Source organism: Carlito syrichta, unplaced genomic scaffold (assembly GCF_000164805.1).
Source record: "Carlito syrichta isolate Samal-C Ts95f unplaced genomic scaffold, Tarsius_syrichta-2.0.1 Scaffold303173, whole genome shotgun sequence".
In the NCBI taxonomy this organism is placed as follows: Eukaryota; Metazoa; Chordata; class Mammalia; order Primates; family Tarsiidae; genus Carlito; species Carlito syrichta.
Window position 1 is genome coordinate 1 of NW_007247269.1, and position 20,754 is coordinate 20,754.

Genomic DNA, 20,754 nt, shown 5'->3' on the forward strand with positions numbered 1-20,754 from the left:
TCTTTTCCCTGTACTCTGTGAAGAACGTTGTCTTTTTTCCTTTTCTTCTGTGTTAGTACTTTCTAAGTGTTTCATGTAGAGATGGTTTTGTGGCTGCATAAGTTCTTAGGGATTGGATATCTGGGAAAGATTTTAATTCTCCCTCACTGATGAAGCTTAGCTTGGCTGGGTAGGTTATTCTTGGTTGAAATTGTTTATCCTTTAGGACTTTGAAGATAGGGCTCCAAGCTCTCCTAGCCTGCAGGGTTTCTGCAGATAAATCTGCTGCTATTCTGATTGGTCTTCCATGGTGGGTGATCTGGCCTTTTTCTCTTGCTGCCTTTAGGATTTTTTCTTTTGTGCCTACTTTATTTAGGCGAATTATTATGTGTCTAGGAGTTGGTCTTCTCATTTGTTGTCTTGCGGGGGTTCTCTGAATCTCTTGTGTTTGAATTTTTGTATCACTGATTAGATGAGGGAAATTTTCTTGAATGATCTCGTGGAAAGTTTGTTCCAATGTGGTCTCTGTTTCTCTTTCTGCCTCAGGGAGTCCGATTATTCTTAGGTTAGGCCTCTTGAGGTAGTCACTCATCTCTTGAAGGTTTTGTTCTGTCTTTTTTAGCTTATTTTCTGTGTTTTTAAGAGTTTGGGTTATTTCTATATTTTGGTCCTCAAGCTCTGAGATTCTTTCTTCTGCTTGGGTAATTCTGCTTTCCATGCTTATCAATTTGTTATTTATTTCATTCACAGTATTCTTTATTACTGTTATCTCAGATATCAGCTCCTTCCTAGTTTCTTCTTGTGTCTCCTCAATTCTTTTTAATCTCTCCATTATTGTTTTGATATCTACATTTGCATTTTGAGACCCTTCATTCTGGGGACTTTGCATTGTTTGTATTCCAAAGTCAGTTTTCTCAGTGTCTGCTCTCCCAGGCGTCTGGGAGAGACCCATACTCTTCTTTTGGTTTTTCTTCATTTCTGTAGATTTTTCTCCCTCTCCCCCTTTCCCTCCCCCTCTTCAATTCTGTTTTTGAGGGAAGGTGGGGTTGCTTTTATTTCTCTTCTGCAATGACCTGTTCTTCCTTATGAGGGTCTTCTGGTTTTGTTCACTTTTCCCTCTGCTTTACAGTCTGTCTATTCAGCAGTTTGCAGTCTTGGTCCCACTTATTTTTCTCTTTGTGGGCTCCTTTTTCCATCTTGAGACTTCAGAAGGAACTCATCAGCTCTCCCTTGGCTCCGCGTCCTAGAACCAAGCACAGCCCCACAGTCGAGGCGGCTGCTCCACTCTCGCAACTTGGAAGCAAGCTCCTTTTTTTCACTTTTTAAAAGAAGAAATAGTGCTTTGTGATAAAAGTCACAAAAAAGCCAAGGATGATATCTTAGTCCATGTCAGCTGCTATAACAAAATAGTATAAACGAATTGGTTTGTAAACAGTACATATTTATTTCTCACAGTTCTGAAGCCTGGACAGTCCAAGATCAAGGGACCAGTCAGTTCAGTCTCTGGTGAGGGCCTGCTTCTTCAGACAGCTTTCTTCTCAGTGTAACCTCACATGGTAGAAGAGATGAGGGAACACTCTGGGGTCTTTTATATAAGGGTTCTAATTCCATTCATGATGCCACTGTCCTCATGTCTAATCACTTCCCAAAGGACCCACTTCTTAATGCTATCACCTGGTATGGTATATGAATGGGGGTATGAATTTGGGGAAGACACTAACATTCAGTTCACTGCAGATGAATATAGGAGAGATTTGCATGTTGTAGTCTTTTTTCAGTGTAATTAAAAAGGCCTTTTTTTTTTTTGAGTTGGAGTCTCACTCTGTCACCCATACTGGAGTGCAGTGGCCACTCCTGGTCACCACAGCCTCGACCTGCTGGGCTCCGGCGATCCTTCCACCTCAGCCTTCCAAGTAGCCGGAATTACAGGCATGTGCTACCATGCCCGGCTGATTTTTTGATTTATTGTAGAGATGAGGTCTCGCTGCCCAGGCGGGTCTCGAACCCACAGACTCAGGCAATCCACTCACCTTAGCCTCCCAAAGGCGCAGGATTACAGGCTGAGCCACCGAGAACGGCTTTAAAAAGGCCTTTTAACCATTAACTTTCTTCTCTGTAAAGGAATTTCATTAAGTGGAAACTCATTTGGTGAAGACAACCACATCTGAGTAGTTGATGGGATAATGCTCAGGTCTGATAGAATTTTTTTTAACTAACTCAGTTTAAAATGGAAATAAGGGCAGGGTATGGTGACTCACACCTATAATCCCAGAACTTTGGGAGGGCTAGGTGAGAGTCCTGCCTAAGCCCACAGGTTAGAGACCAGCCTAGGCAACTTGTCGAGACCTCTTCCCTACAAAAAATAAAAAAAATTAGCTGGGTGTAGTGGCACATGCCTGTAGTTCTAGTAACTTGGAAGCCTGAGGCAGAAGGATGGCCTGAGCCCAGTATGTTGAGGCTGTGGTAGCCATGAGCATGCCACTGCACTACAGCCTGGGTGACAGAGTGAGACTCCAACTAAAAAAAAATACAAATAAAAATAAAATGGAAATAAGTATCTTACATTTACCTGCTTTCTCCTCTCATTCTTTAGAAATATCATAATCTGGCTGGGCTTAGTGGTTCAGCCTGTAAACATCCCAGCACTTTGGAAAGCTGAGGCAAGTGGATTGCCTGAGCCTGCAGGTTCTAGACCAGCCTGGGCAACTTGGTGAGACCTCATCTCTACAATAAATAAAAAAATTAGGCTGGGCTTGGTGGCTCAGCCTGTAATCCCAGCACTTTGGGAGGCCAAGGTGAGTGGCTTGCCTGAGCATGTGGGTTCAAGACCAGCCTGGGCAACTTGGCAAGACCTCATCTCAACAACAAATAAAAAAAATTAGCTGGGCATGGCAGCATGCACCTGTAGTTCCGGCTACTTGGAGGGCTGAGGAGGAAGGATCGCCGGAGCCCAGCAGGTTGATGCTGGGGTGGCCGTGAATGTGCTACTGCACTCCAGCCTGATGACAGAGTGAGACTCCAACTAAAAAAAAAAAAAAAAAAAAAAATCATAATCTTTTTTTCCCTTCCCCTTTTTACAAGCCAATTTATTGTGCTCAAAAAATTTTAGACTAGTTTAGAAGGAACTGAGAGGATATCTAGTTCAATCTTTTTATTTTAAGGTGAAAAATGAGGCTCAGAAGGGAAATGACTAAAATAAAATAAAAGCCAAAGTGGGCCTGGACCCAGTTTTTGCTACGAAGTGTTTCACTATAAGGGACGAGAGGAACAAGTGTTCCACTACTAGGCCAGGCAGTCACCAGCGCTCCCCTACACCCACAGCAGACATTATCCATCACATCACCATTTCCTTCTGAGCCTTAACATCATCAAGTCCTAATGTTGCTGCACTCAAGCTAGTTATTGCCAGTGAGAGTGGCTTCTATAATGAGTTAGTTAAAAAAAAAAGATATTCCTAAAGTTTCTTTGTCAATGTTTGTTTGATCTGCTATGCTTCTCATAGTCAGCTGATGATTTTCATGCACAACTTTACGAATTTTTGCAATTTTTTTCTCAGTTCTGCTCCTTACTGGTTGTCCTGACCTCTCTTCATCAGTGATGCTCTCTCTCCCCTCAGAAAAACGTTTCATCCATTTGTACACAGCCATTTTCTTCATAGCATTATCCTCATAAACTTGGAATAACAGGTCCCTGATTTTACTTCCACTGCTGCCAAGTTTATTTTATTTTAAAGATGTGGGGTAAAATTCAGATTTAGGTATATAAGTGGTTATCGTACAGGTAAAGTTTGGGCATCCCTTTGGTCCCCACTTCACCTGGTTTGAGATCAGTTACCCTTATTGATGCTATGTGCCCCACAATGTCCTGCTACTGCCAATCCCTTTCCCATTGTATTATGGTAAATGTTCAGGGTCTGCTTATGAGTGAGAACATGTGGTACTCAGTTCTTTGTTTCTGTGACAGATCACTGAGTATGATAGACTTTACACTCTTGCCAAGTTTAACAAGAAATTTAATGTCTGCCTGTTGCCCTAATTCAAGCTCCAACATTCTTGCAATGACACACAAATACATGCAACAATAATAATGAAGGCCACTCAGCAAGATAGCACCACATGTTGTCACGAGCACAGCTGTGAGACACTAATATACCAAGGTTATGAAACTTTACAAAGTTGTCTGTATAGTGCTGCCAATGTAAGCACACAGTGGCAAGTGCGTGAACTTAACTGTCAGACCACGTAAGAGCCATGCATTTCACTGAATGTAAATTATGTCTTTTGAAAACAATCTAAACTACTCATGTAAAAAATTCAGATTGTAAAATTCTCATTCACAAAGGGAGACTCAAACTTTAGCTGCACGATGATCACTTGTATACCTAATCTTGAATTGTACCCCACATTTTAAAAATAAAATAAAATGAAAAAAATAAAATAAAATTATCATCCAAAAGAGGGAATGAACTGCAATCCAGCTGATGAAACACAATTAATAAACTGATAGAAAACTTTCAAAATCATTATAGCTAAACACAATTCTGTACAACAATTCATAAGAGAAAAACATGCCATGCCAAAAGTCATGTATCTAGAAAGCAAGCAAAACATTTTCTTTCAGGCTATAGCATTTAATAGATTCTGCCTTCAATAGAAATGAGAGTATTATTTAAGAACTGTGAACACTACTGTGATAGCCACTGCTCTGCATGTCTACTGAATTACATTTGAAATTTAATAATATATACTTCATTCCAAAGACAAGAGAACTAAGGACTTCTATAGATAAGGAAAGCAAGACTGAACAGGGAGCACACTAATTAAGTTTTCACTTTTCTATTTTCTGTTCTATTTTTCTATAAAAACCTGGGTGTCTTTTACATTCTGGCCATTGCATATCATACTTGGTAACAGAGTCTTGGCAAAAACAAAAAAGACTATTGAAAAGGAGTAAAGAACTGGCTTGTCTCTGGCTGATGAGCACATGATGTCAGTTAGGAACTACAGCTAGATAGGTCCATACACTGGTTAAAGAGACTGGTCTGTTAGTGGTTATCACCATGAGATAAGGAGGACAAAAGGGCAAATTTAGAGTTCAAGTTATAACTAGAACGGGAATGCAAAGTTCTCCTCTCTTTTAGCAAAGTGAATTTAAATGATCAATTTTAGCATATGTTAGTAAAGGGTCTAGCATACTACCCGGCACACTGATAAATGACAGTTGTTTAAGAAAACAATATATCCTGCTCCTAATGAAAGAACTATAGGACAGTTACTTTCCCTGTCCCTAGTGATGGCCTTACATACCAAATCTGGCTTCACCCGGTGAACCAGGGGAAAGGAAAGCCACATGGAGCGCAAGGTGGTAAATGCCGCAGACAGCCAGGACTGCTGAACCTCACGGCTTCTTGGAATTCGGTGGATATAGTATTTGGCACACTAGAAGGAAATAGTAGGAATATGAATTAACTGGGTCACTGATACCAAAGGTAAACAGAGTAACAGTTAATATGTGTAGAAACAGGAAATGCTTTCTTGTTTATTTTTAATTTTCATTTTAACCACTTTAAAAACTATAGTTGTAAAGTCCATTTCATCAGTTATATAACACTCAGACAGAATCACATATGACGTAGAAGTTTCTAACAATGATTCAAAAAATGTTAAAAGTCAGTTTCAACAATAAGTTGGGGGCAATTTCCTATAAAATATGATTTGGGCAAAGAGTTTTACATGTCGATATGCAAAGGGGTCTTACAAGTCAATATATAAGACAAACAACCTAGTTTCAAGATAGGCAAAAAAGTCAGTTAACGCCAAGCAGAAGAAATACAAATAACTGATAAACATATGAAAAGATGACTAATGAGCACAAAAGAAAACAATGAGTTGTTTTTCACCTACCTGATTGGTAATGACTGTGGATACTCAGTGTTGTTGAGAGTATTGGGAAATAGGCTAGGCGCGGTAGCTCACACCTATAATCCCAGTACTTTGGGAGGCCCAAGTGAGAGGATTGCCTGAGCCCATGGGTTTAAGACCAGCCTGGACAACTTGGCGAGACCTCATCTCTACAATAAATCAAAAAATTAGCCGGGTATGGTGGCGTGTGCCTGTAGTTCCAGCTACTTGGAAGACTGAGATGGAAGGATTACCCTCCAGCCTGGGTGACAGAGTGAAACTCCAACTCAAAAAAAAAAAAAAAAAAAAAAAGAGTATTGGGAAATAGACATTCATATTCCCTGGGCAAATACATTGGTACAACTTTTTGTGAGGCCAATTTCGAAATATCTATCAGAATTTTAAATGTATCTTTTTGACTCAGAATTTCTGCTTCCAGAAATAGATCCCAGAGATTAACCCATATGTTCATTCACTGTATCATTGTTTGTATTTCCGGAAATTGGAATCAGATAAAATATTCTCCAATAAGAAATTAACAGTATGGAGAGTTCTCAAAGAACTAAAAGTAGTTCTACCATTCGATCCAGCAATCTCATTACGGAGTATCTACACAAAGGAAAAGAATCCAGTATACAAAGAAAACATCGGCACTTGTATGCTTATGGCAGCACAACTAACAATTCAAGGGATGTGGAATCAACCTAAGTACCCAACAACCGAAGAGTGGATAAAGAAAATATTATACAAACACACACACACATATATGTACATATATATGTACACACACGTACACACACACACACACACACACACACACACACACACACCATGGAATACTACATAGACAAAAAAGAATGAAATGTCTTTTGCAGTGACTTGGATGGAATTGGATGCTTAAGTGAAGTGATGTAGGAATGTAAAACCAAATACCCATGTTCTCACTTGTAAGTAGGAGTTAAGCTATGGGTATGCAAATACATACAGAATGTTATGATGGACACTGGAGACTCAGAGGGGGGAGGGTGGAAGGGGGATGAGGGATAAAAAATTACCTATCAGGTACAATGTACACTATTCAGGTGACGGGTACACTAAAGGCCCAGACATCACCATTCATCCATGTAAACAAAAACCACTTGTACAGCTATATAAGTTACTGGTTTTTTTTTTTTTTTAAGAATGGAAGGCTGGGCATGGCAGCTCATGTCTGTAATCCCAGCACTTTGGGAAGCGGAGGAGAGGATTGCCTGAGCCCAGAGGTTCGAGGCCAGCCTGGGCAACTTGGCAAGACTTATCTCTACAATAAATCAAAGAATTAGCCAGGCGTAGGGTATATGCCTGTAGTTCCAACTACTTGGAAGGCTGAGGCAGAAGGATTGCCTGAGCCCAGCAGGTCAACGCTGCAGTAGCCATCATCATGCTACTGCACTCCATCCCAGGCAACAGAGTGAGACTTCAACCTCCCCCAAAAGGTAAAGCCCATACAATAAAACACTTGGAGATATATTAACAAATGACACAGATCCATGTGAACTTAAATGAAAGATATCCCAAGATACATAAGCAAGTCATGTAAGCTGGAGGACAGTATGCTTAATATAATCCAGTGTCAATTAAAATATACATGTGTTTGTATCTACGCACATTAGTATTAGTATGGACATGAAGAAAATCTGGAACTACAGGCCACAAATTGTAGATATTATAGGATATTTTTATTTCCTTTTTTTTTGTTTGTTTTTTTGAGTTGGAGTCTCACTCTGTTGCCCAGGCTGGAGTGCAGTGGAACGCTCCTGCCCACCCCATTGTCGACCTTCTGGGCTCTGGCAATCCTTCCACCTCAGCCTTCCCAGTAGCTAGTACTATAGGTTCACGCTACCACATCTGGCTAATTTTTAAATTTATTTTAGAGATGAGGTCTCGTTCAGGTTGATCTTGAACCCGTGGGATCAGGCAATCCCCTCACCTCATCCTCCCAAAGTGCAGGGATTACAGGTTTGAGCCACTGCGCCTGGCTGATATTTTCATTTTCTAGGTGTATTGGCTATCTATTTCTATGTAACAAATTACCTAAAAACTCAGCAGTGTAAAACAACAAATATTTTTTGCTTCTCTCAGTTTCTGTGGATCAGGAATCCGGGAGAGGCTTAATGAGTTATGCTGGCTTGAGGTATTTTATGAACTTGAAATCAAGTGGGTGGCTGGGACTACATACAGTCACCTGAAGGCTGGAGAATCCACTTCCAAGGTGGCTCACTCACATGTCTGGCAATTTAGTGCTGGCTGTTAGTTGGTGTCCTTAGCTCCTTGCTGCTGGACCTTTTCACGGGGATCCTTGAGTGTTCTCATTATACCACAGCTAGCCTCCCAGGAGGCAGAGAGCAAGGCAAAAACCATAATATCCTTTATGACCTAACATCAGAAGTCACACTAAGCCATTTCTGCAAAATCCTGTTGGTTACACAGGCCAACTCTATTTGATACAAAAGGAACTACACAGGAGTGTGAATACCAAGAGGTGAGAATCATTGAGGGCTTTCTTGGAGCTTGGCAACCACACAGTTAAGTCTGAGTAAAGAACTCAACACCTACTACATTCTCTCTCCACCTTTGGGCTTAAGGAAAATATGTTCCTTGAGAAAAGAAGAGAAAAGCCTTTTTCTAAACTAGTGGAAAACATCTAACTACTTGTCGTAAGCTTTTCTGAACTCAGAAGGTGTAAGAGCGTGTCTGGAGGCTCCTGTCATGCTCCAAGGGGGCACGAGTGTCTTTCTTACATACATAGCACACAGTGAAATGAGCAGTACATGTGACCACATTTCCCCACACGATGGGAAAGAAAGTCTCCTCCTCGTTCCATAGTATACCATTGTAGAATGGGAAGTCTGGGCTCAATAGGCTAGTAACCATTTTTATTCATTTCTCAATTTTTTATCAATCAATATTGCTTTTTCCTTCAAAAGGCTTAAGGTACTAATTCTGAACTAGAAACTAATACTATATAGTTCTTAAAGTATACACCACATAGGGATCAGTAGCCAAGTAGGGGCAAATTCGCCTGAGGTTTGTGCTTGCCTAATTTATAGAGATTAATTATTAATAATTATTAACTATTAATTGAAATACAAAGTAACAGGCCAAGTACTAGAGTCAAAATCCCTTCTCAGAAACTTTTTGGATTTGTATACCTAGCCCTGAATTGTACCCCACATCTTTAAAATTAAAAATAAAAAAAAAGAAACTTTTTGAGTCAGGCATGTTTGGACAGGTAATATGGTGTATATAACATAAATTACATAATATTATCTTTTGGAGTTTATGGAAGGAATCAAACATTACTATTTCTGCAACAAAATGTGAATATTCACACTAAGTGAGATAAAGATGATATAAGCTTCATATTAATTCAAATCAAGTTTTGCTGTTAAATAAGCTTGTAATAAACTCCCCCTTCCACCCAGTTTTCAGAGCTAAATTTTTAGCTTTTTCGGATTAAAGGTCTGTGGGCTGTACTACAAACTACATTTGAATCTAATAAGATATCTTGTCATTATTATTATGATAAAAATAACCCAGTAGAATCCTATTATGAAAGTTTTTTAGATGTTACTTCCACCAAATTTTGCAGCCTGATCTCAAAATCTATAATATTTTACTCAAAAAGCATGAATATTTATTATGTTCCTTTTATCTTTCTTAGGCTGTGAGATTATAACTTTATAAAGCAGCAGCAATTAATATTATTTCTGGGCCCGGAAGGGTGATCAGTGTAACTCTGGCTCTGAATGCCGTCTTAGCTCCAAGGAGGCAAATACACTAACCTGGTAAGGTGCTCGGGCTGGAGACAGCGTCTCCAGCTGACCTCCCAGCCTCCAGACCAGATGCTTAGCTAGAAAGGGAGTCTTGGTTCCACCTGTGTGCTGGAGTCAGCTGAGCCAATGGCCACATGCCTACGGTGACTACCTGGATTGCAGAGGCTGGTCCCAACTTACACTTGCTGTCTCAGCATAATTATTGATAGAGCTTCATTCTACTCTCAAAAGTATCCAGCTTAAAGAATGTTTATGGTTATCCATAGGGTAGGACAATGAGCAGCTTCTTCCACATCAGAGGGAAGAGTATTTATTCAAAACACCTGAAGAGTCAATGTGATGGGAGAATCTGCATTCAGGTCAAGGATGAGAGCTAAAAGCGGTAGCTGGGAAGAATCAAGCTGAAAGTCTTAATGGTGAGATAAACACAGATGGCAGGGAACACGAGAGTCCATATGGTGCCACTCTCTGGCTTATAGTTCTTTTTTATTTTTATTTTTGAGTCAGAGTCTCACTCTGTCACCTAGGCTGCAGTATAATGGCATGCTCATGGCCACCGCAGCGTCAACCTGCTGGGCTCCAGTTATCCTTCCGTCTCTGCCTTCCAAGTAGCTGGAACTACAGGTGTGTGCTACCGTGCCTGGCTAATTTTTTGATTTATTGTAGAGACGAGGTCTCACCATGTTGCCCAGGCTGGTCTCGAATCCATGGGCTCAAGTAATCCTCTCGCCTTAGCCTCCCAAAGTGCTGGGATGACAGGTTTGCGCCAGGGTGTCCAGCCCTTATAGTTCTATACTAGAGAAGCCGCTGCCTCCAAATCCCATCCAGTCTTCCTCCCAATATTATTGTTTGATAACAAGTTCAAGTAACTGGAAATCCTACCCACAAGAAACTGCTCTCTAAATCCAAGTCTTGACCCAGCTGCCCGCACCCCCCCACCCCTGCACTGGGGCAGATCAGGGCTCCTCAGAGGCACCTTTCCTGGCTAGCCTTTCTAAAATAACACTTTCCTCTCTCTTCCCATACATACTCCCTGCCCACCCACATGTACACATGTTCTCCCTATTCCCTTAACGAGCATTCTCTATGCTTTAAAATAGCCCCTACTGTACTGGCATGTTATGCATTTATTTATTTATGATCTGTCTCCTTCATTAGAATATAACTTACCCAAGAAGGCCAGGAACTTTAATCACCATAATCTCAGTGTTTATAAGAGTACTTGGTTACAGTTTGTGTTAATAACTATGTACTGAATAAATGATTCAATAGTTCATTACACATGAACATAAATTAATTCAATCTTCCTATCACCTAGATGAGATGTATGAAGACTGATACAGAAAGAAGACAAAGAGGGTACTTTAAGAGTACATACTGCCGGGCTCGGTGGCTCAGCCTGTAATCCTGTGCCTTTGGGAGGCTGAGGTGAGTGGATTGCCTGAGCCTGCGGGTTCGAGACCCACCTGGGCAGGTGAGACTCATCTCTACAATAAATCAAAAAACTAGCCGGGCGTGGTAGCGTGTGCCTGTAATTCCGGCTACTCGGAAGGCTGAGGCGGAAGGATCGCTGGAGCCCAGCAGGCGGAGGCTGCTGTGGCCGGGAGCGGCCACTGCACTCCAGTCTGGGTGACAGAGTGAGACTCCAACTCAAAAAAACCCAAAAAACAAAAAATAAACAAAAAAAGAGTGCATACTTACGGCTTTATTTGTGAAGACCACTCAATAAATGAGTTGAAATGAATGGAATTCCTGAAGCTAAAGGAAAAAGGATGGTGCAAAGCAGGAAACTGGGAGTTTACAAACAGCCAGAGCCAAAAGACACCAACAAAGGAACCAAAGACAAATGCCCTTTCACTAACAATGTGTTTGGGTACACATCCTAGACCCCCTGTGAAAATGACCGTTCACAATGGCCTCAGGGACCTTCTCGCAGCCTTTTTTGGGTCTTCTCTTCAGAAAACAGGACCACGAGAGAGGAGAGTCCTGAGGCTTCTAGGTATATGTCCATTGGGAACCTGCTAGTTAGAGCAAACAGAACATTCCATTCTGCACCTAAACTGCTTGAATAACTCTGCCCCGGTGTTTCTATATTATATCTGCTATGCAGGTGTGTAGTCAAGTGGACAGGAATCTGGGCCCATCGTTGCAGGGACGGGGTCCTCACATTAGCTATGCTTGACACATAGAAGTTGGGTGCTGGAGTGTGTGATATTTTGTCAACTAATGGAAACACTGAGAGCCAGGCCATGGCAAAATCCTATGAGTGATTTTATTGTTTTACATAGTTTTGGAAAATAATCAAACATATAAAGAAGTCAGTGAGAAAAATTATCAACAGAAGGCTTGTATCTTGGTCTTAACAAAAGCTCCTTTGAAGACAAAGGAGTGGAACAGAGGCTTGGTTACAACCTTTGGCCAGGAATTCCTTGGTGGTTATGGCATCTGGAGAAATCCAAATGATGGTATCTTCACAGACACTGCTTCGTCAGTCCGTATCTTTGCCTTGACCCCGCATCATGTCCCGTAACAGGATGCAGGTAACAGGTACTACAAAAACTATTTTACCACTCCCAACCTCACTCCTAGACTACCATTTGGTTCAGAAGTAGCAGAAAAGCAGTTCTTTTGAGGGACACTGTAGTCTGAAGAAATATAAAATTTTTCTGTGTTTTTCTATCCATTAGACTCTCCTACAACAACTCGAACTGAACTATTATATTTGCCATCAAAACATGCTGCTCTTTCTGTATTCCCAAGCCAGAAATCAACAAACAAACAGCAGGATCTATCATAGATTTCCTACTTGATGTGAAGCTTTATGTTGGGGCTGCCAGAGACAGGGCAAAAAGGAGAGGCTGCCCCATGTTTCCATCCTCTAACACCTTTCCACACATCCCACCACAATTATCCACTTATTCTGCTACTCCCATGGTTCAAGTCATCCCCATCTCTCACCTTGACTACTGCAACAGGCTCCTAGCTAGTCTGTCTCTCCTTTTGCTCCCCTTTAAGGTATTACCCACAGAATCGCCAGATCCCTCTTATGTAATGTAGAACAGATCCTTTCATCCTCCTGCTTGAAACCCCACCGAGGCTTTCTGCTGCACTTGGGATTCAGTCTAAATTCCTTACAATTGCTTCCGAGGTCCCATTTAATCTGGTGCTGGTTCACCTCATTCCTCCTTGGTCTCTTACTAGAGCCACACTGGTCTTCCGTTTGTTATTTGAATGGATCAGATTCAATCCTTCCCAAGGGCCCTCTCAGTTCATACTAACCCATCTGCTTTGCTCCCTGACTATCTCACAGCTAGCTCCCTCCTGCACATCAGGTTGTTTGAACACTATCTCCTCAGAGATGTGACAGCTTTCCCCTCAGTACATGAGCACTATCCACCACACTGTCTTATTTTACAGTCTTCATCAGTACCTCAACTTAACCTGTTCATTTATGTGTGTGTGTGATTGCGGGCTGCCTCTCCCTGGAATGCAATAACCATGAGAGGAAAGGGTTTCATTTTGTTCACTGCTATAATCCCAGTGCCTGGTGTTTTGCACATCACGGGTACTCAGTGAATAACTTGCTGAACAGATAAATAACTATCACCTAGATGGACTTTCTATCTCAGCTTCCTCATTCCTACAGGGCAGAAGTCATGTCCCTTAGTAGTCTGGATGCCCAGAGAGCCTCCCAATGCTCCCTGCATCAACCTGATTGATGTATAACCAAATGTATGGTGGCAAGACACACAAGAGAAAGACAAGAATGCTTAAGAGTAAAACAATAAAGTACAGAAATATATTTTTTCAGTTTTCTAGTTTGTTTCTAGTTAAAATTATATGAACTATTGAGTTAAATATTAATAGTATATGACAACTTGTAACTTTCAAAGTATGTTCCAGGATTACATTACTCTTGAAAACCACAAAAATATCTGGCTTTAGGTTTGTGAAAACTAAATAGAAGTTTAGTGATTTAGATAAAAATGATTCCACCAAAGAATCCAGATGGCATCATAAACCATAACAGAGCAGATCAAGTGGTCTATGAAGTCATTCTTTGCTGTTACCACATGCTGAAACATACAATATATTTATTATTTAATGAATATCACACTACTGAAAAATCTTGGAAATAAGACAAAATTAAAATGGTTAAAATTTCATTCAACCAGAAATGGTCTCAGCTTTCTTTCATAACTTTTAAAAAATAAAGTACATTTGTGCGCTCGCGCTCTCTCTCTCTCTCTCTCTCTCTATGTACACACACACACACACACACACACACACACACACACACACACACACACACTCTCTCTGGATGGTTCAACCAATCATTATGAAATCAAATGACCATAATTTACAAAACTTTTAAAATATGCACGTCCTTCAAGTCCCTAGTGGATACTCACTTCATGGTAGCTGATGAACTGACATATGGGTTACAGAGCCGTCCTGCTGACAGCCAGTCTCCTCAGGGGGATCCAACCCCTTTTGACCTTAGTCTCCCACTGTGAAACAAGGAGGTCTGGCTGTGATCAGGGATCCTCAACTGGTCACTGTGATCCCACAATGCTCTTGACTCTGACTTGCCAAGGCCCCCGAGGCTGCCTAAGACCCAAGGCCACTCCTCAGGGTACCTCAAGAAGCCTCTCCTTGCCTGATATTCTCAGACTTCAGGGAAATAAAAAAGTAGTTTGTTTCTGAAACAATTATGGAATTCTGGTCCAAAAGATTTTTAATGCTCATTTGTTATCTTCTTCCCAGCCTTTATTGACCCTTTCTTTTGACAATACCCCAACTTTCCTTTGGTAACTCATTTCTCTCACATTCTCAGCCACATGGTTTGATGGTTTTTACCCCGTCTCCTTCACCCCCAATTCTAGCTCCAAGAATGGCTTAAGCAACATGGAACACTCACTCCTGCCCACAATGAATGGCTGAAAGATGGGAGTATAACCCAACCGCAGACCATGAGGCAGGAGAAGTTTGCTGGGCCTTCTGGGAAAAAGAGCCTTCATTTTCCTTTCTCACATGCTGTAAGAGGTCCTTCTTCCCCAGCCCATCTGGTACAAAGATATGCAGCCAGGAGGTGCTCCAGGTTTTTGCAACTCTGATGAGAGTTTGGAGCTGCTGGAGGCAGCACTGTAGGGAGCCCAGAGGAGTTGCTACTGTGGAACACAGAACACTGGTTACTGCTAGTGACATCACTGGACAGTTGGACCAAGGCTTGACAGAAAAAAGATTGAATTTTTCCTGTTTTGTAGGTTGAAAAATTCCCTTTATCATTCAAGTCAGTTTTGAGTTAGATTTATGTTGCTTGTAGTTGAAGCCCCTTCCTCTGACTTTAAAATGGTATGAATTTAAGACTGCTGCATGGATTCATTCACCCATTCATTCATTGACTGGACATCCAGTGAACACCTGCCAAGTGTCAGGAACTGGGCTAGGAACACACAAGTAAATGACAGCCTCACAAGGAAATGACCACAGCCTGGCAGGACAGCACAGGAAAATTGATCAAGGCAACCAAAGCAGTAAACTTGAGACAACACATTAATAAATGGGTTAGCATCATGTAAGAAATGATCAACTATACTTTGATAAGCTAAGTCAGGCTTCAAGAAAGAGATACCTGATTTGACATGTGAGGGATACGACATTTTCCAGGTACAGACCAGGAGCAGTGGCTCACACCAGTAGCCCTAACATTTTGGGAGGCTGAGGCAGGAGGATCCTGAGCCCAGGAGTTCAAGATCAGCCTGGACAACATAGCGAGACTTCATTACTAATTAAAAATAAAAAATACACACACACACACACACACACATGAAATTTCCCAGGTATGGGAGGTTGTGTGAAGGGTCTTCCAGGCAGAGGAAGCCGCATGTTCAGAGCAGAGAAGCAGGAAATGGCACAAGATATTTGGGAAACTATTATTTTGTACATAAGAGGCAAGGTAGAAAGCAGCAGAAAATGGAGTTGGAGAGTGGTAAGGGTTTCAGAGCCATTCTACAGAGGACATGCTAGACTCTAAAGGCAGTGAGGAACCAAGGATGGGTGCTAAAGGGGGAGTGGTGTGACCAGGTGGCTACTGCGAGGAACTTGGGAGATCACTGAAATACATCAGGAGAGTGATGTGGAAAGCTGAAATCCAGCTACAGCACTGAGGTAGAGGGTGAAGAGAACAAATAAATGGTGGGGAGGAGGGACTCAGGATGCTGGAGCTTGGGGCAAGTTCTAGCTGGGGTGAATAGTACTGTCATGCCCTAGGGAGAGAATGCAAGAGAGGAAACAGCTGACAGCATATCATTCATTCATTGTGGTGTGGTTTTGGGCATAACTATGTAAGCCAGTAAAATACTAAGTGCAAAATATATTGATATTAGAAAACATGTGGAGATACTCTTCAGGTTAAAGTGGGGGCAGACAGGGTTTGTACCTGGACTTGAGGCAATGGCAGGCAGGTGGAAGGAGAGAGACAGCTGGGACTCCAGAATGACACCACTCAGGAGTCTGGATCCGTGGCCTTGCTGCCGTGTCCCGGAGAGGCATGGCCTGGAGTGGCTTCCTCACTTGTCTTTGGCAAGTCAGACTTGGAACCAGCTATAGGATCGCTGTGGCAGTGGAGGATCCCTGATCTCAGCTGGGTCTCCTTGCTTCACAGGGGGAGGCTGAGGTCCAAAGGGGCCAGTTTGCTGTGGGTGACTGGCTGCCAGCAGGACCCCACCTGGGACCTACAGCTCCCTCACCATGTGTCACCTTATGGCACTTCATCAGCCGCTTGCAGTGAGTGTCCACCAGAGACTTGACCATGAGCCGTCCTTGGCACCGGCTGTTTCCCTTTCACTCAGCCCCTTGACCACCTGACAAAAACTGGAAGTGCATCACCAGTCATGGCCCACCACTGACGGGCTTTGGATTGTGCTATCTGTGGCAGGACTCCAGAGTTCTTTCCTGGGCCTAATGGCTGCAAGACACCAAAGAACCTCCATTTGTGTAAAAGGAAGGAAGCAGGGAATTCCAAAACAGGCCATGTTCTGGTTTTATAACAACAAAAAAGAAACTGTCTGTACCTATAATAAGTATCAATTGTTTAAAAATGGTGCCATTTGTGTGTTTAAATCCAAACATCATTTTTAGGACATCATTACATAGCTTTAAAATGGAGAAATAACACACTATACTATAAAATGCTCCTGCTCTGTATGTTGTAAAAATCCCATACAGATTGAACTGGCACAGGGAAACTGGTTAAATGACCAGAAGGTTGAAATAACTGCACTATGCTATTCATAGTTTTGTTTTGTTTTTTGAGTTAGAGTCTCACTCTGTCACCCAGGCTGGAGTGCAGTGACATGCTCACAGCCACCACAGCCTCGACCTGCTGGGCTCCAGCAATCCTTCCGCCTCAGTCTTCCAACTAGCCAGAACTACAGGCGTGCGCTATCATGCCTGGTTAATTTTTGATTTATTGTAGAGACGAGGTCTTACCAAGTTGCCTGGGCTGGCAGGCTGGTCTTGAACCCATGGGCTCAAGCAATCTACTGGCTTTGGCCTCCCAAAGTGCTGGGATTACAGGCTGAGCTGCCAAGTCCGGCTTTCATAGTTATTTTAATTCCAACCATTCAGAATCTGATTCAAAGACTTTTAACCTACTGGCCTTAGTACTAGAGATAGAGAAAGGGATAATTAAGATGTGGGGAGGAATTTATGACATTAAGCTATTTAAAATACTTTAGAAGCATGTATAAATCTACCTGATACACGATTTCTAAAATAATGATCCATTCACTGAAATAGCCACATCAGAATCTCTATTTGCAATAAATGAAATACTATTTTCTTATTCAGCTATTTCATTCATTTAGGCTGGCCTTTTTTCAAGTTAGAAATATCTTTACCTTTACCAATAACTAAATATAAAACAAGTAAAATGCACATGTATATTAGCCATATTCTAAAAAAGTAACTATGGTAAACCATGAGCTGTAACATATAGTTTACAAAATGAAACAAAACACAATTATAATTATATTATTATTATTTTTGAGGCAGAGTCTCACTCTGTCACCCTGGCTGGAGTGCACTGGCATGCTCATGGCCACTGCAGCCTCAATCTGCTAGGCTCAGGCAATTCTTCTGCCTCAGCCTTCCAAGTAGCTGGAACTAGAGGCAAGCGCCACCACACCTGGCTAATTTTTTTTTTTTATTTACTGTAGAGACGAGGGCTCACCAAGTTGGCCAGGCTGGTCTCAAACCTGTGAGCTCAGGCAATCCTCTCACCTCGGCCTCCCAAAGTGCTGGGATTATAGGCGTGAGCCACCGCACCTGGTCCACAATTGTAATTATATAGTTTGCAAATGTTTCTTTTAGAACTGCTTGAGAACTGTTGATGGTAGACAATAAAGACATTATATTTAGAAGTCTCAGCAAATTGTACACAGTCTCAGTGGTCTGTGTGAAGTCAGCATTCTACTTTGCAGAAAACAGGTGGTGTTAAGTGGGAACACGTTGTGTTTGTTTTAGAGGTATGGGCTGCTAAATCCTGCAATCACCAAAGTGCCACTGATTCATATACAAACCAAAAACACAAAATCAAAAGAAAGAAAAGCAAACTAAGAGAATCCCTAATTATGAAAGTCACAGCAAAACTTCCGTGCTTCCAAAATAAAAGTATCCTAGTCTCAAAATACTGGTGGTAATGGTATAAGTCTGAGTTATTTCTTTTTTTTTTTTTGAGTTGGAGTCTCACTCTGTCGCCCAGACTGGAGTGCGGTGGCCGGGAGCGGCCACCGCAACCTCGACCCGCTGGGCTCCAGCGATCCTTCCGCCTCAGCCTTCCGAGCAGCCGGAACTACAGGCGCGCGCTACCACGCCCTGCTGATTTTTTGATTTATTGTAGAGACGAGGTCTTGCTTGCCCAGGCGGGTCTTGAACCCGCGGGCTCGGGCAACCCACTCACCTCAGCCTCCCAAAGGCGCGGGATTACAGGCTGAGCCACCGAGCCCGGCTTGAGTTATTTCTTTAAAAAATAATATTTCAGGCTGGGTATGGTAGCTAACGCCTGTAATCACACCACTTTGGGAGACTAAGGCAGGAGGACTGCTTGAGGCCAGGAGTTCGAGACCAGCCTGGGCAACATAGTGAGACTTCGTCTTAAAAAAAAAAAATCAAGAAGTAGCTGGGCATGGTGGCGCATGCCTTTTGTCCCACCTATTCAAGAGGCTGAAGCAAGAGGATTGCTTAAGCCCAGAAGTTTGAGGCTGCAGTAAGCCATGATCATGCCACTGCACTCTACACTGGGTGACAGAGTAAGACCTTGAATGAAAAAAAAAAGAAAGAAAATAAATATTTCACATAAATAGGTTATTGCTTCCACTGGGGCTTTTATCTCTTCTTAGCTCTGTTCCAAAAAATAAAATAAAATAAATAAAAGCTGCTTTCTAACTGCAACTTCAGAAAATACAGGAAAAAAGTTCGAAGACAAAACCAAAATCAGTCAATATCCACAACTCAGAGATGATCCCTCTAACTCCCTTTTATAGCCTTAAAAAAAATTAGACCCCTTAAATTGCTTCTGCAACCGAAAACATTCTAAGATGACCTCAGGTTTCTCAAATTAAAATAACGTCCCATCTTGCAATTTAACAACTTCTTTCCCAGCCTCCTATCATGATTCCCTTCAAAACCCCCCACCCCGCCCAACAGTACAGCTCACAGAGCTCCTTCCCTCCCCGGCATTCAAAGCACTCATTGTCCTTTGTCATTTTTTAATCAAAGCTCTATATGCATGCACACAGGGTCCCCTGAGTGTGGCTAAACCTGAGGGAACTCATCATCCCATTTCTTCCTTGGCGCCGGCTCCTCTGGAGTTCTCTGGCCCTTGCTACGTGACTGGCTGGTGCTCTAGAGCCTGCATCCGAGATCTTCACCCTGGAACTCCCTTCATTGACATCCTGAGAATTCATTTCATTTCTCTCCTGGATGGTGGGGCCCAGATCCCTGGAACTGAGGCCTCCCTTCTGGGTCCCCCTCATTTTTTTGGTGGGGCACATCCTCTGCTAATGTGTATATGGGGCTCTGCTTGAGACTCTGTACCACTGTTCCGAGTGTCATATGGACCCCCAATGTGACTCCTTCTCTTTCTCTTTCTGGAAGTTTTTGGTATCTTCTTTTTATCACTGGTTCTAAAACTGTAGGTGACATAGCTTGTTGTGACTACAGTTTCATTGAGCTGGGGACAGTCCTTTTAGTTTGGAGGCCACTTCTTTCCAGCGCTGGGAATTCTCCCTGGGTCATCATTTGCTGTGTTTTGGACTTTTTCCATCTCCTTGTTCTTTCTGGACAGTGGACCTTCAATATCCAGTTTCATTGTTCTCTATAGTTCTATAGTTTTCATCTTTTTCTTATGCTTTTTATCTCTTATTGAATTCTTCCAAGTTCTCTTCCGATATTTTACTGATTTTTTTCATTCCTGCAATCAAACTTTTAATAACTAAGGGTCTTTCTTCTTCTGAGTTTGTTTAAAAAATAGAGCTCATTCTTTTTTAAGGCTACAATGTCCTCGCATTTCTCTGGAAATAACTGGCTTTTTCTAAGCTCCCCCTCCTGCCACTCCTGTCTTTACACTGCCCTTTTCTCTGATGCCTTTTCTCAAAGTTCCTTTCACTAATTATTAGTTTCGGTTTCTTGGTTTGGAGGTTTTCTTCAAATGTCTGATAGTCTGTGGATGTTGGTTCAAACCACTTATTCTCAAGGGGGAGGGAAGAAGGCTCCCTCCCCATACACTGGACAAGGTCTGGAGACATTTGGGGTTGTTGTGACTGGTGGCGGGGGTGGGGATGCTATTGGCATCTAGTGGGCAGGGGCCAGGGATGCCGCTAAACATTCCACAGAAAACAAGACATTTCCCCACAACTCAGATTTCTCTGGCTCACAATGTCAGGGATCAGACTGAGAAGCCCCGTTCATGTTAAAGAATGAAGCGTTAAGAGGCAGACTGGAAGCTCTGTGTGCTGGGTGGGGCTTGTCAACAGAAGGGCAAAGGGTAGCCAGGA

The 20,754-nt window shown here is 42.2% G+C and overlaps 1 protein-coding gene across 1 annotated transcript in view; it reads right to left on the reverse strand.

The window, feature by feature from the left end:
* Window positions 1-5,254: 5,254 nt before the first annotated feature.
* Window positions 5,255-20,754, reverse strand: part of ALG14 (ALG14, UDP-N-acetylglucosaminyltransferase subunit) — a gene marked incomplete at its 3' end in the record, with an annotated part of 49,589 nt that continues 34,089 nt past the window's right edge. Inside the window, exon 3 of the mRNA XM_008057958.1 lies at window positions 5,255-5,417. Within this exon, the coding sequence (XP_008056149.1) occupies window positions 5,255-5,417 (163 nt within the window). The remainder of the gene's footprint in view (window positions 5,418-20,754) is intronic.